The sequence below is a fragment of the Carlito syrichta genome, unplaced genomic scaffold (genome assembly GCF_000164805.1).
Source record: "Carlito syrichta isolate Samal-C Ts95f unplaced genomic scaffold, Tarsius_syrichta-2.0.1 Scaffold306949, whole genome shotgun sequence".
Classification (NCBI taxonomy): domain Eukaryota; kingdom Metazoa; phylum Chordata; class Mammalia; order Primates; family Tarsiidae; genus Carlito; species Carlito syrichta.
The window spans coordinates 1354587-1371345 of NW_007251045.1; the positions used below are offsets into that span (position 1 = coordinate 1354587).

At 43.6% G+C, this 16759-nt stretch overlaps 1 protein-coding gene across 1 annotated transcript in view; it reads right to left on the bottom strand.

The window, feature by feature from the left end:
• Positions 1-16759, bottom strand: part of GRK3 (G protein-coupled receptor kinase 3) — a gene marked incomplete at its 5' end in the record, with an annotated part of 58794 nt that overhangs the window by 19420 nt on the left and 22615 nt on the right. The window contains 3 exons of the mRNA XM_021715286.1: positions 3632-3732; positions 4249-4315; positions 13701-13808. Of these exons, the coding sequence (XP_021570961.1) occupies positions 3632-3732; positions 4249-4315; positions 13701-13808 (276 nt within the window). The remainder of the gene's footprint in view (positions 1-3631; positions 3733-4248; positions 4316-13700; positions 13809-16759) is intronic.

Sequence of the window (16759 nt, forward strand, 5' to 3'; positions counted from 1 at the left end):
CCCCGATGCTTCTCTTCCCACATACTCCACAGTTGCCCTCACTCAGTCTCAGATCCAACTGCTTCCTGGCACCTGCCATCCATACAGTGGCTCTCAGCGAGGGGCAGTGTTTCTACTCAAGGTGCTCCTGTGTTTGTGGGCAGAGAGGAGATGCCAAATGACCCATGAGAAGCATGGAGGCACCCAAGCCACCAGCATCTCTCACCTGGGCTGCTCAGAGGCTTCCTCCAGCCTCCAATCCCACACACCCGCACCTGCAGCCCCATCCCACTCTATGCACTAAGCTACCTTGGATGCACTCACCACTGCCCTGCTCAGAGCTCTCCAAAGGCTTCCCCTGAGAGTCAGAACCAAGCCCAGCACTGAGAGACCTGGCTTTTCTGGATCACTACAGGCTTGGTTGTGCCTGGAAGCCCTCCTTTGCTGACCCCTCCGCTTGGAATGTTCCTCTCCAGCCCTCTTCAGCTCCTGGTACTCCTCATGTCGGCAACCATTTTAACTGTTTCTACACTGCATCCCCTTACAGCATGAGCTCTAAAGGGGCAGGGCCGTGCCTGTCTTGTGTACTGCCTCAGCCCTGACCCAGGGGGGTGTCAGTGTGTGCCCAATAAATAGCCATGGAATGAAGGAATGGAATTCGAGTCGAAGCGGGTCCCTTTGCATTTTCACCAGAATGCTTTTCTGGGTGTCTGGCCCTTTAACTAGAGCCTATTCTCAGCTCCTTAGAGAGGGCTGTGAGGGGTCACTCAGGTGACTTTCTTATTCTGCTCCGTTTTGTGCCCATCATTGTTTACACATGAAATGTGGTATGCTAAACAAGAAGTTTCCTTCTATCCAAGCAATTAAAAATACCTCAGGGAGCCGGGCTCGGTGGCTCAGCCTGTAATCCCGCACCTTGGGAGGCTGAGGTGAGTGGATTGCCTGAGCCAGCGGGTTCAAGACGCACCTGGGCAACTTGGCGAGACCTCATCTCTACAATAAATCAAAAAATTAGCTGGGCATGGTAGTGTGCGCCTGTATTTCCAGCTACCTGGAAGGCTGAGGTGGAAGGATCGCTGAAGCCCAGCAGGTCGAGGTTGCGGTGGCCAGGAGTGGCCACTGCACTCTAGTCTGGGCAACAGAGTGAGACTCCAACTCAAAAAAAAAACAAAAAACTTCAGGGAGAAGGCTCTGGTTCAAGCCAGTGATTGAGCACAAGCACGCAACTTTGTTCCTTCCCAGTAATCATTGAAATGACAGGAGCAGAACACAGAGATACAAAGCCACCACAAAGAGAGTGAGAGAGGTTCATCGGCAGATAAGTTGGGGAATGGGCAGAGGGGCAGTGACTGATGGCAGAGGGGGAAAGACCTACTGCCCCGGGACAGAGTCAGCGTGTTGTGTTCCAGTCTCATTCCAGTGTGTGTGGTTGGGGGGCAACACATAGGATGGAGCTCTATGCATGGAGCCTTTGGCCTTGACCCTCACTCGTGACCACACGTGCACACCATACTTCCTTTCCCCACACCTAACCCTCAAACACCCATAGTGAGGTACTTATTCTAATGAGGGATAGCCCCTAAAGGTTCTTCTTTTAAGAAATTAAACCTGCTGAAGAATTTTTTTAAATCAACAAAAGGGTTGAAAATTTAAACTCTCAGAAAATAAGACAAAGAATCAAAGCAAAGATATAGATAATATACAAGACCAGAAACACAGAGGATCCATCTAGAAATCCCAACATTTACCTGATGGGAGCTCTATGAGAAACAGAGGAAAGGAAACATCACATAAGTAAAATAAGCATGCTCTGAAGAACACAAGTCTTGGAGCACAAGAGATTCCAAAGGGCTGACATCATGAGTGGCAACTGAGCTGACCAGCACTGACTGCTCGCTTGCACGCAATAAAGCAGTATCTTCAAAGTTCTGGGGGGAAATTACTATTGATTTAGAATTTTATATCTAGCCTAAATATTAGTCAAGTTTGAGAATAGTAGGAAGACAACTCAGATGTGTAAGAATTCAGAATGTTGACCCCTCACAGCCCTCTCTAAGAAGCTGAGAATAGGCTCTAGTTAAAGGGCCAGACACCCAGAAAAGCAGAAGGCAGGCATGGAGTGAATGGCAGAGTCAGACCAGGGGAGTCAAAACAGATGTGTTGGATGGGACAACACTGATCAGAGAAAACAGAGAGAGCCCCCTAGCTCTAAACTGCAGGCTCAGTCCTCCACAAAAGAAAAATGAGGGAAAAACCAAAGTCCACAACTATGACTTCCATCTTTTGAGACACACACACACACACACACACACACAAATATTACATATATATCATATATTACATTAAAAAACTTAAGGCTGAGTAGAAACTATGCAATGAACAACATTCGTGATGCATGATAATGTAAATACTGCTTCTTCATTTGCAACTTTTAAAAACAACCTATATCCCATATACAGGAAACAAAGCTTGATTATGATTGACTGTGATTGGAGAACTGAGAATAAACAGTATCAGCTTGAGAATATAAAAATGAGCATGACAAAAATTAGTGAGAAAGAAGAAGACAAGGAAAGAAAGGAACGTCAAAATCCTCACTGCATAAAACAGGGACTTAAGAGATACTGTATATAGTTGGTGAAAAAAACACAACTGGGTTAAGTATGAATTTAAAACTACAAGGGTAAGCAAAAGAGGAACTTGATGTTTTGACTTATTCCATGGAGGAGGGCTCTAGGGACAGTAATGAGCCAAATTGTCATCTATTGTAGCAGTAACGGATGATTTCTCAAATGGATAAAGCTATCTACCTACATAAGACACATGATATACAGGTATAGTATGCACACATACATATGTGCTCTAAAAATACATATTTGTGTGACATACAAACAAGTAGCATTTAGTTAAAAGTTGTGTCTTGTGTGAAACAAGGGTGGAGAGAAGTAGGGGAACAGTCTGTTGCAAGCCCTTCTCTAAAGACTCTCCAGATATTACCATTTGGGGGCCGGCACAGGATGACAGTTACTCAGCTACATATGAGAGAAAATAGGTGAGAACCTGATCAGAATACGACACTGCCATAATAACAACTATAATCATTAATACAACTTAACCAAATGGATGACACAACATCAGAATTCATTTCTATCAACTACAAGGTCGAATTTAAAATTAAAAAGTTAGTGACTAGATTGCCTGAGCCCGCAGGTTCGAGACCCGCCTGGGCAGCGAGACCTCATCTCTACAATAAATCAAAAAATCAGCCAGGCGTGGTAGTGTATGCCTGTAATTCCGGCTACTTGGAAGGCTGAGGCGGAAGGATCGCCGGCCCAGCAGGTCGAGGCTGCAGTGGCCGGGAGCGGCCACTGCACTTCAGTCTGGGCGACAGAGTGAGACTCCAACTCAAAAACAAAAACAAAAAAGTTAGTGACATCTTCAATTTCTTGATTATAAAAGACACAGGACAACATACATATATCTCTCATGTGATATTCTCCCCTCAAGTCAAAACAAAAGATTCTAAGGACTGTTGATAAACCGTCTTTAAAATATTATTTAAGATAATTAAAATATTAATTATTTTTGAATATTAAAAATAACTGTTTCACTTTTCTGGTAAAGATACTCAAAGGCAGAAACCACAGCCTACCCGCCTCCATGACAGCCCAGCCGCTTACTGACATCTCGCTGGAGCAGGCCTTCCAAGAGGGACTTTAGTTCAGGAGAGAAGGTATCTGGAAGTTCCACATTCTGGGGAAAGGAAGAGTAAGAGCTCAAAACCCATTTATGGAAACAGTGCCCTGACAAACAACTAGATTGTAAGGCTGCTTCTTGAAATTGTAGATTCATTATGAATTAACATTTACTCGAAAGAAACATAAAAAGGTCACTAATAGGCTGCAAAAGTCAATCAACAGGTTGGGGCCAGAGCAGAACCAAAAGGCTTCCTCATCCTTCTGTATCTTGGTAATTTCTCTTTTCTTTGATTTCTTTAGTTTCTTTGATTTCAGTTTTCCATATCTTTCTTATAATGTTTATTAGCAAATCTTATTTTTGCCTTGGTATCTATTTTCATAAAATTTCCTTTAGAAATTCTTCTAGGAATTGAATCTTTATTAATTCATTTTATGAAAGCAAATTTTTTGACATTTTTATATTTATATATTATATACAATGTTTTATGTCTTCTGGTAGTAATTTTATTGCTGATGGCATGAAACATGAAAATTATGATGCAAATAAGGACACATTTTTTAATCCTCTTACCACAGTGAGGGTCATTCGGTCTATCTCATGCTTATCTTTGGTTTTATGTTGTCTGAAAGGACTGTGACTGTAGAAACAAAGAATGTTCTATTACAATATGGCATCAGGTAACTCAGTACATACCACTGACTAATACTTGGGTACAGTATTAGTATTATGTCCTGTCACGGTTGATTCAAAACTAAAGAAATGTGAAAGCCACAAACATTTATCATTTCCAGAGACAAACCGATGAACGAATACGACAGGTCCTGAAAGAATAAACATTACATCTTACTTGAACTGCCTGGTCCCCATGTCAATGAAATCATGACACTAAAGTATGCTTCTCCACTTGAAATACCGTGAGAAAAAAATATATACTTATCCAGTGGGTAGTCATGAAAATGAAAGTCATTTACATAACATTTGTCAATGAGGGTTTGAGCCAATAACTTCTACACAATTTATTCAACAAAATGGATATCGGTCCCTCAAACAGCCCAAGGAAAAGCAAACCAAAACATGATCATGATAAACATGATTCACCGCTAGGAACTAGTAAGTTTCAACTATAAATCCCTTTGATGAAAACAGAGATACCAATCATTCACCAGCAGATCCTCCACAGTTGAGCGCTTACTCACACTTTCCCTGTCAGAGCCCCAGACTTCAGAGTCAGAAAAGCTGGGTTCAACTTGTGACTTGGCTGTTACCTGGCTGTGAGCCAGTTCATCTGTAAAATGAGGATCAAGCCACATACTTCATGGTAGCAGTAAAGGGAAAAAATAAAATGATGTCCATAAGAGTAACCAAGACAATGGCTGTATACAGTAGGTACCTAATATAGTAATCATCTGTGAAATAAGTAAAGATGATTCTCACTTTATGAAACAAATGTCTACTTGGTGAACTCTATAGCACAGATTATTCTTACTCATTACCATGTCCTTAAAACTCTGGAGAAGCTGGCATTTAAAGGAAATCGTATCATCAAAAGGCACTATTAAATATGCAAATTCAAATACCATGGAATTATTTGTTAATTTGAAAACTTAAAAAAAAAGAAATATATATGATTTGGTTTTCTTACAGCAAGACATGCCTGTAAAGTAACTAATCATATATATTTATTTACAAGACACATATGACATAAACTGAAGCAAGATATTATGTAAAATATTTTAATGCTAACTTCATACAATGGATTAAAATGTTGAACATATAAATTGATAGAGATTCTTAAAAAGAATTAAAATTCCAGTTCTCCTGGCACTGCTACTTACTGCTACTGAGCTGGCCATCCTACGGAATTACTTAAGCTATGCACAACACCATCCCTTCAAGATATTATTACATTTCAGGGCATTTGCCTTAAGTATTTAAATTTTCATTTTGTACAAGAGAGGGCACTCTGATGCTCTATTTTCTTTCTTACTATGCAGTGAAATACAAAGTAACTGCCATCTCTTGAAAGCATTGAAAGCATTAAGGGGGGGGGATGATGATATAAAACAAGGTGAAGTAGTACCAAGCAAGCATGAGCCAATCTTTTTTTTTTTTTTTTTTTGAGTTGGAGTCTCACTCTGTCTATCACCCAGACTGGAGTGCAGTGGCAAGCTCCTGGCCACCGCAGCCTCGACCTGCTGGGCTCTGGCGATCCTTCCACCTCAGCCTCAGCCTTCCAAGTAGCCAGAACTACAGGGGCATACTACCACGTCCGGCTAATTTTTTATTTATTGTAGAGACGAAATCTCGTCAAGTTGCCCGGGTGGGTCTCAAACCCGCAGGTTCAGGCAATCCACTCTCTTTGGCCTTCCAAAGTACTGGGATTACAGGCTGAGCCACTGAGCCGAGCCAGAGTCAATCTTTAAAACAGATTTTGATTGGAAATATTCTTTCTGCCTTGTTTCCAAGGAGAAAAAAGTACAATTACTATATTTAAAAAGCAAATAGGATATAAGAACAGGCTGTTATGTATAAGGCATTTAAAATACCTTAAAATTTTTAAAATATTATATTTTTATCATTCACTTTTATACAAAATCCACAGAAATATTAATATGCTCACAGTTCCAGAAAAAGGGAATAAAAGTATAGTAAATCTTACCAAAATTATTGCCTCTCTGCTTGACACTTAGCCCTGTCCATCCTACAATGTTCCTTAACGTGTAAGAAGGGATTAAGCAAAGCTCTCCTTGTGTTTTGGCAAACCCTTTGGCCTTGGCTCCTGTGTGCGGAGTCAGAGAACCTCACTCCCACCGTTGACCCCCATGCCCCTGCATCTGATGCAGGAAGGAAAGGGCTGTGCTCTGACCTTGCAGAGAGGCCTGCTGTGTTCTGACACAAACACTCTGTGCTAAATTTAAAAAGTCTTTCATGAGGCCACAGGGAGGCTTGAGAGGAGACTGGAGTTAAAGTTAGTGGTGCCAAAAACATTTCCAGCACATGGGCCCCATTGCTACAAATTCCATCTATAAATATAGCTATTCCATGTCCAGCTCAATAAGAAATTATCAGAAAATGCTCTTCAGCTATTCAAGTCTACGACATAGTGTTGAGACAGTTTGCTCTTTCAAGTTAAAATCTTGATGCACATCTGCTTCCAATGTATCTTGATTATTCTTTGTGAACAAAGCCAAAGACTTGGTTTCTATTTTGGAAAATGTTAAAGAAAACCTACGATAGTAATAATCTCCGTTCTGAGTGAGGCACGTGGTACTCACAGATCCTGCGTGATCGCAGCTGTGCCCTGACGCAGCCGCTTTAAATAGGAGACAGTAACAGGCCTGTCAACAGCTCCCACAGCAGGGCCAAGCTCTCCCCACCCCACATGCAACATTATGGCTGCATTGGGGAATGCTGTGGGAAGAGAATGCACATGTGCAGCAGCCAAGTGTAGCTTTCTGAACTTCAGACAGAGTGGGACAGCTGCACAATTCCCCCACATGAGCTGGGAAGCCGTTCCGAGGACACATGATGGGAACACACACACACACACACACACACACACACACACACACACACACACACACACACTCCAAGTTAGTTGGGTCACAGTCACAGGGAAACAATGAGTTCAAAAAAACAATACATTCATAATTACAAGTGGTCAAAAACTCTCACATCAAAAGCTAATTTTAGAATTCCAAAAAGATTCATGTTACATTAAATATGCGTTTTGAACCTAAGCCAACAGTTGCCAAAATATAAACTTTCCTTGTGGCCCTACATGGAGCAAATTCAATAACCCAGGCAGCTCTCGGCTCTCCTGGGGCCACCACCCTGGCTACTCCCTATCTCAGACACCTCCACGAAAGACAATCAATGGTGACAAGCTTAAGATTGAAGCCACTGTCACATCCATTATTTTCCTTAGTGGACCTCTTAAATCTAGACTGAGGATCATGCCAGCAATTCCACAGATTTGCAACATGGACACAACTTCACACATAGATGTTCTTCAATATCTGATATAGTCATCTGAAACGGAAGCAGAGATCAGTACCCAAAAACATGGCATACGAATGGCTCAGTTCATCACTTGGGGAGTGCAAAATCCCTCCTCAAGCCTTGACAGCTTTCTTCCACCAGGTTGCTTCTCCAAGTGCCTTGTGGTATTCTTATGGGGTGTCGAGACAAGATGAGGGGCATGGAAAAGTGTTCCAGCAGAAGCAATAGGACACACTGGTCAGCGCAAGGAGTGTTGCCTCACAGAATAAAAGAAGAAAGACCCTGGGTGCACCTGGTTCAACCTCACTGCACAGATGTGGGAGGAGGGAGAGGAGACTCACTCTACAGCAGTGCTCCTCAGCTCAGCACTGTTGGCGTCTGCTCCGGACCACTCTTGGCCAGTGCACCGGGGGCTGTCCTGTGCATTGCTGGATGTTGAGCAGCATCTTTGACCTGTCAGTGCCAGCCCCTCCCCAAGATATGGCAACCAAAAAAGCCTCTAGCCATTGCCCAGTGTCCCCTGAGGTTGATGATGGGTGCCCCAGGAGAGTGCCAGGACACAGAGAGGACAGGCTGTCCCCAGCACCTGTACCCAGGAGGCCCTGCCGGTCGCTGCTCTGCCCACTTGACCTGCTGTCCTGCTGCTTTGAGCTTCTCAGGTCCCTTGTGCCTGAGAAAAGACAGCTGCCAGGGACTCCCTTCTATATGACGAATGAAAAATGCACAGGATGCTGACAGGTGTATTTTTTAGTTTTTCCCACAGGCAGCTTTGTGAGAATGCAGAACAGGTGGAATTATCCCCTGGATTACAGCCAAGGGAGTGAAGGCTCCTGTGGGCAGCCCCACCCTCTGCCCATCCCACCACAGGGTTTTGCTCCCGAAAGCCCTCTATAAACCTCAGTTTAATGTAAACTGCTGATGGGCAACTACTGGTTTTGGTAATGATCCTCCCATTCTCCCAATTATTTTGAAGATTAACTGGTACTATCTTTAACGCCTATCTTCCCATACTTAAGCATCCATTTGAAACAAAAACACCCGCCCCAACAAGCACACTACAAAAACACCAAAGGATGATGAACTCGAATTCTACACTACTGGCATCCTGAACTCCTGCCCAGCTCTGGGACCTTGGGCTAGTTTGAGCTCACAGCCTTGTGCCCAGGTTCTCATGCCTGCCTCCAGTCTGTTGTGCCAATGCCCCAAGCTGCTGCCAGAATCATCTCACTCACTCGTGGAAGCCGAGGCCATCCACAGTGCTGACCCAACCTTCTCCTCCTTCTCCTTCATACCCCTCCCTGCTTGAGAACACTGTAAGAAAGACACCAGTGCACATGTGTTTATCGCAGCACTATTCACAACAGCAAAAACATGGAACCAACCATGCTGCCCGTCAAAACTGAACTGGATAAAAAAAAGTGATACATATACATGATGGAATATTACTCAGCCATAAAGAAGGGCAAAACTATGAACTTCACCGTGACTTGGATGGATTTAGAGTCTATTATCCTCAGTGATCTATTACAGAAACTAAGAACTGAGTACCACATGTTCTCACTCATAAGTGGACCCTGAAATAATTACCATAATACTATAAAAAAGGGATTGGCGGTAGAGGGCAACTGCCAGGAGAGGGAGGAGGCACACTTCATCCACAAGGGTACCCGATCGGGGAAGTGGAGTGGCAGAGGAGGGGACAAGCTAGCTGTCTCTGTGGACCAAGCAGGAGACACCACCTCTCCCCCGGCATGAGGGGGTCTCGCAGGGCTGGGTGGGCTGGTGAGCTGAGGTGGCGGCAGCAGAGGAGGCTGTGAGGGGTGCGAGGGACGGGGTCTGGGACAGAGCAACCAAGGCCCCACAGAACCTGAACACCTTTTGCCTGTTGCTGGCGTACCTCATTAGGCTGTGATCACCAGGTGAGGAACAGGTGCCTGCAGGCACAGGGTCCAGGGTCAGCCTTTGCTGGGGGCCTGGGGGAAGAGGGAGCACTGGGGAGGAGATAAGGGAAACAGTATTGCTAGACTGAGGGAATGGAGGGGGGTGTCGCTGTGGTGTGGCTGTGGGGCAGAGGAATGGGCAGTGTGGGCCAGGCCAGTGGGGTAAGAGGAGAACCACAGGTGACACTCATGAAAAGGCCTCAGGTTCAGAGGCCCTAGAGAGCTGGGCTCGTCCAGAGGAGTGGGAGTTGGATGCGTTGCCAAACATGGCATTGAGGGAATGAGGGGGCTTTGAGGGAAAGAGGAGGGTGGTGAGCAGAAGCGGTGTCACGCCAAGCTGGAGAAGGACGAGGGGCGCCTGATGGTGAGGAAGGTAGGACAGTGCCGGGCTGAGATTGAGGAGAGGGACCTTTGTTTGGTCAAAGCGGTGGGTTGCTGTGCCCTGCTGAGCTGGAAAATCGGACAGTGGTTTGCCCAGCCTGCCACAAGACATTCGGGATTATGCCGGACCCAGTGAGGAGAGCAGGTAGGGAAGCCATGCTGGGACTGAAGGAAATTGACTTGGGGGAGCAAGAAGACCCTTCAGAGAGCCCTTGTGCTTCCCACCTTCTTGAGCTGTTTACTAAGCCTAAGTGGTCATCATACCTCACTCACTACCTCTCGGTGGTGTTCTTTTTTTAAATTTTTATAGGTTTAGGGGGTATAGGTGCATTTTTGCTGTAAGGATATGTTGCATAGTGGTGAAGTCTGGGCTTTTAGTGTAACCTTCACCTGAACAGTGTACCTAGTACCCAAAAGGTAATTTCTCATCCCTCACTTTTCTTTCACCTTTTGGAGTCTCCAGTGTTCATTATTCCTGTCTATGTCCATGTGTTTAGCCCCCACTTGTAAGTGGATTGTTTAGCCCCCACTTGTAAGTGAGAACATGTGGTATTTGACTTTCTATTTGTTTTTTTGTTTGTTTGTTTGTTTGCTTGTTTGAGTCAGAGTCTCACTCCGTTGCCCAGGCTAGAGTGCAGTGGCACGCTCACTGCCACCCCAGCATCGACCTGCTGGGCTCTGGTGATCCTTCTGCCTCAGCCTTCCAAGTAGCCAGAACTATAGGCACGCACCAGGGTGCCAGACTAATTTTTTATCTATTGTAGAGTTGAGGTCTCGCCAAGGTGCCCGGGCTGGTCTTGAACCTGCAGGCTCAGGTAATCCACTTGCCTTGGCCTCCCAAAGTGCTGGGATGACAGGCTGAGTCATCGAGCCTGGCCGGTATTTGACTTAAAAAAAAAATTAAACAAATAAGGGTATCCAATCTTTAACCAGGCAAAGTGGGGATCAAAGTGAGGCCCAAACTTTACCTGTACAATGATTGTTTTACATCTAATCCTGAATTGTACCCCACATCCTTAAAATAAAAAAATAAATTAAAATAAAAGAAGCAGAGACTATGTTTATTCCCTGCACAGGTCTTTGTACTGCCATCGTATCTGTCTTTCAAAGCCTCCTCCGCATACCATCTCCCAAGTGTAGTCGAACCTGCTCTTCCAGGTTACAAGTGGCTCTCCTGGCGTCTGTGCCCCACGGGTACAACATGGCTGCAGTTGGCTTGTGATCCTGTCTGTACATTTCTGGCTCTTCTCCTGAACTGTGTATCCCTTAAGCTGCCTTTCCTCCTTCCTCCCTCTGTCTCCCTCCCTCCCTTCTTTCTTCCTTCCTTTTTGTCTTCTTCCTTCCCTCCCTCCCTTCCTTCCTCTCTCCCTCCATCCCTTCTCTCCTTTTCTTCTTCCATCCCTCCCCCCTTCCCTCTCTTCCTCCCTCCCCTCTCCTTCCTTCTCTTCCTCCCTCCCTCCCTTCTTCTCTCCTTGTCTCCTTCTTCCCTTCTCCCTTTCTCCTTTCCTTTCCCTCTTTCCTTTCTTCCCTCCCTTCCTTCCCTTACAGCATCAAGCACCATCTCTTGTATGTTAGAAGTACTCAATAAATGCTCATCAAGTTAGATTTAAATCACTTAAGTCAAAAGATATTTCCTGCTCTTAGGTTTTAGTGCTATAACCTGTCAGTGGGTAACTTTTGTACAAGCAATGAATAACATACAATCTTAAATCTTAGCAGGGAAGAGTCATCTAATCCTATCTATCATGCACTAGGAGGATTCTTTCTATTTAGGGTTCAATAAATGGTCAACAGACAGTGACAGGGAGCTTGCTGTTTGTGAGGTAGAACACTCCTTCATTGGGCAGCTCAAATGCCTGCGTGGATTCAGACTGCAATCTTTTTCCCTCCTCATAATGCTCACCCTCTGGATGGGTTCTTGCTGCCTTCCCCAACATCTGGACCCAGCTCTTCAATCTTCCTACGTATATTATCATTTCTAGCTCTTTCATCATTCTCTGCTCATCCATTCCTCAGACATTCTTCCTGTCTGGAAGGATGGATGTCTTCCTATCTGGAAGGTCACTGGATGTCTTCCTGTCTGTCAAGACTCTTCTCAAAAGGAGCCACACTGAACATAATGCTCCAATCAAGCCCGATCAAGGACTTCTCATAGGAATCAGTATCATCCAATTCAGTACTCTAAACTTGAATTATTTAGACTGAACTCATTTTGTTAGCCACAAACCACACTGCTGGATCGTACAGAATTAATAATTAAACAAAACTTTCCAATCTTTTTTAAAAACAGTGTTATACCAAATCCTCCCCACCTATAAGCATGGACATGTGGACACCGTTACGAGAGTAATAAAGAAACTCATGATGCAAGGCTTTACAACTTTCCCTGTTCTGGTTTACTGTTGATTTCTGCATTCAACAGGGTAGCTGCTGCACAGAGCTTTCTTATAAATTTCAGATTCTGTGAGCTTGAATTGCCTGTCTCCAACCACATCTCTAGCAGAGATCCAAAATAAAGACCCGTGGGGTGTCTTCATGCTCTCTCTCTGCACACAAGTGACTCCACTGGGGAAAACAGCATCTCACAGGGGAAATGGTTTTCTCTGGTTTGCTTAAATAAACTCTCTAATTAGGTCAGCTAGTCTGATGATATGAATTAAGGCCATTCAGGCTCCACAAATACAGTAATTCAATTAAGGAACAACAGATCCTGACTTTCTAAGCAATAATACAATTTTAGATCCCAAGTGAATACAGTGAGCAGAGAACAACTGGGTTATCAGAGTCCTAAGAAAATAGAGAGAGTGCTCGGAACCTAGTTTGGGGGGAATATGGACTTCAGTCTCTCTATGTGCTAAATGTAATAAGAAGATGCAGTGGTGCTTAATTTTCATCTTGCTGATGGAAATGTGAAAAGTTGAGCAAGCCACTGGGACTGTGTTCAGAGAACATTACAAAGAAAGTCTTGAGTTGGAAATTTTAATGTAAAGTGTCTTTTCTATCTTTACGAGTGAAGAATAAAAATATTTTAAAAACTTAAGCTCTCCATTAAAGTTGGCTAAAAATCTTAAAACTAATGGAAACGTTGACATAATTAAATGTTCAATATGAACTTATATTTTGAGAAGGCTTTCCTTTCACAATCTTTTCCAGTCTAGTTCATAATTTTTGGTGGTTTAGAACAAGGGTCAAGCATAATACTAGCTTTAAAAACACAAATTAATTTCAGCATGTTTAAATAGATGCAAACTTTTAAGATAGGTTTATTTTGGATCTTCATCCTTTTTTGGGGGTAACCCTCACCATGCTTTAAACTTTAAGAAATTAATGAGTAATTAATTTCTATGGAGAAAAATTATCCTACCTTCTTCCATTATCCATGTTTTAAAACAATACTTATTCCCAGAATGTGGCTTACCAATGGAAATATTTCAAAGTAGTCTTACTTTAGGCTTGAAAGTATTCTGGTTCTTACATGATATGGAATAAAAAGCAGTAAGCCATAAGCGTTCATCTGACAGTTTATGGGGAAGCAGCTCTCACTCTTGTATGCCACAGAAAGAGGCTTCCAGATTCGCATGTGGCTTAGGATCACCGTGAGATTTAAAACAACATTAGGATTTAGACATATCTAAATAATCTCAGTTTCATCAAGGTCCGTGCCACGATAATAGCACTAATGGGGTTGATTTCACTCACCCTCTCAGAAGTTTGAAAAGCATGCAGCCTAAGGAGAACCAGTCGGCGCTGCTGTCATAGGCGGTCCCCTTCTGCAGCACCTCGGGAGCCATGTACCCATGGGTGCCACTAGGGAAAAGAAAGCGTACATGCAGTTATTAGAGACACCCACCTTGTCAAACACTAAGAGCGTGCCAAGGGCGCGGGCATCATTCATTAGATGCAGCAGCTGTAAACAAAGGAGAAGGGACAATTGTGCTTCAACACAGACATGATTCATTGAACATCCAATGGGGAAACTATCTTTTCTGCCAGTATATGAATTAACATGAATAAATTTCCATGTGAAATAAATATGAACGAGAGTTCCACAGCCTAGGAGGTGAAATCTGAATCTCAGTAGCCCTTCTTTACTCCAGCTATGAAGAGCAAAAATTCTCCTGCCCGTTCAAGAGCTCTTGTGCAGAGGTATGTGGGGTCACAGGAGGCAGGGGAAGAGGGAGGGAACAGATGATGAGTGGGTGATGACACCACAGTGCTGTGGACCTTGAAGGCATGGGGACGTCCATCCCATATGGTGCTGCTGAGGACTTGACCTCGCCCGTGCTAAGGGTGAGGGCTATCTGCTTGGTCACAACTGGTGACAGACCCGATGGGGTAGGGAGGAAGGAGAGCACAAGCCCACAAGAACATCATCTGGAGAAACTATGTGTCGGGTTTGAAAAGCTGCTGAAGGTCAGCGGACTCAGCACTAAGCAAATGTGAAGACGATTTTCAGGAAGTTGAGAGAAATCGCTTGAGAGGCCAACCATTTCAAATATAATCTACACCATCTGCAACTTAAAGCTCTTCCCACTCCACAACACCCCTGTCCTCCTTGAGGAAGAGCACCAGGCAGCCATGGGGATGTTTCAAAGATGTGGCCTTATCTTCATGCTCTACACCCATTTCACCCTCATCAATCAAATGAATAGGTCGTGAGATAATACCTCTCTCTCTCTCAGGGCTGCTGTGAGGACTGCACATGTCCCGGGCTGGCACATAAGAAGAACTCAACCCATGCTGGGGGTTTTAATCTCCAGCTTCACCTTAGCGTAATACTTTTAACTTAGGCTCAGAAACAGTGAGAATCTTCTCAGAATAAATGACTTCGGGTCATGAACAGGCCCAGATCATCATGGGGTCCAGTATGCTCTACGAGGTGCTGTTTGAGAGTTTTATCGAACAGTGAAAACAGGCACTGGTTCAGCTAGGTAAGGGTGTGCTCTGGAGAGCTGTCTCACCCAGAATTTAAAGTCTGACAGTGTTAGGTTGTCCAGCCATGCTGCGAGACCATCAGGGGTTTCCATCAGGGGCATCTGAACCATTTTTCAGGGAAAGTTTTAGTGTTGCCTGGAAAGCGCCTGGTGGAGATCTTTTAACATGTAATTCTCAGGATCTAAGCACAATTCTGGAATGGAAAGATATCTACAAAGATAAATAAAATAAGTTAATGCAGATCAGTTCTCCAAGCTTATGCTGGACATAACTGAGCCGAGCACGGACTGTCTGCTATAGTTTTCTGCTTCTGCCTACACGGCTGCTACGAGTGCTTCCTGCCGCATTCTGCTGAAGATCTGTACTACTATTAATACTGAACGAACACTTGAGAGTTTTAAGATGCTGTGACATGAGACACAGCCTTGTGTTCTTAGATTTAAAAAGCCAATACTCAAATTAGTCACTGACAATCTGCCCAATTCTGCATGTTTCCCTTTTTCAGGGCTAACCTACACTTAACTTTGAGTTTACAATAATGTGTGATTCTGCCACTAAATGTACTAAGTAAGACTAAGCTCAAATCAGGATCTTCGACCACAACACTACTTTGGATTGGTTGGCTGCTAGATGAAAGAATCACTTCTACAGCTTTGAGAAGACATGGGAAATCAAGTTCAAAGTGAAATTCTGGCCCCCAAATCTTAGAGTAATCGATTGATTATTTCAAAGCTGCAGAGAGTTCATCCATGTAGTGTAAAGAGCAAAAAAAGGCTTTGGAATCAGACAGAACCGGATTCTCATTCTAGCCCCACTGTGTGCCAGCTGTGAGACCTGGTTCAAATCACTTAATTTCTCTGAAATTCAATTTCCATCCTTAAAAAGTAGATAGCAATATCTATAATTTATGAGATGTCTGTGAAGGTAACATATTCAAAGCAGTTAGCTATGCATGCCTAAGACAGCTGATGTTGTGCTAGTAACACAGTGAATGTTGCCAGTAACACTGCCACCCCATATACCAGTCACCACCCTACACACCGGTCATTTAGTGGACACAGTTCTCTGGGCTGATGGCTCTAGGTCAGGGATCAGCTCTGTCTTACCATGGCATCACCAGCACCCGGCACACAGCAAAAGTTAAATAAAGATTTGCTGAACTAATTAATTAGTTGACTTAATCCTCACAATTATCACATGGGGCAAATTGTCATCTCCTCTTCATAGAACGGGAAAATGAAGCTTGTACAACTTGGAAGAGGAATTCAAATCCAGGTCTGTTGATGCCACAGCCTTTGTTCTTAGCCATAAAATGCCTCCTTTATTTAAAATATGTATCTTTTTTTTCAAGTAGTGACCTCCCTCACATCATGTAAACATGGAAACCACCCTTCTCACCCCTGACCCTTTACAGAGGCTGTTCGAATATTGTGCTTTCCAGAGCAGGCAAAAGGACAGCCCACTGTTCAGAGCTGACATGTGAATTACGATAAAAAGGAGGTTAGGCCCTATTAGGAAATAAATAACCCCATATCCAAAAGTTAATTCCTGGGAAGATTAACTCCTAAGAACTCTTTGATTCATATTTAGTTATGACTATACTAAATTGAGGAAATTAGCATACCAAATAGCTGTGGCATTAAAAATTCAAATGACTCTCTTAAAAACGTCTGATGAAACTCCCTGAGAGAAGCTTATACAACCACAGGTTTTGGCCTAATAATTGCAAAGTGCCAGCAAAATGCTAATGCTTTTATCACCATATCCCAGATTCTGTAGAAAAAGAGAAAAATGTTTACAGAAATGGTACTAGTCACTATTAA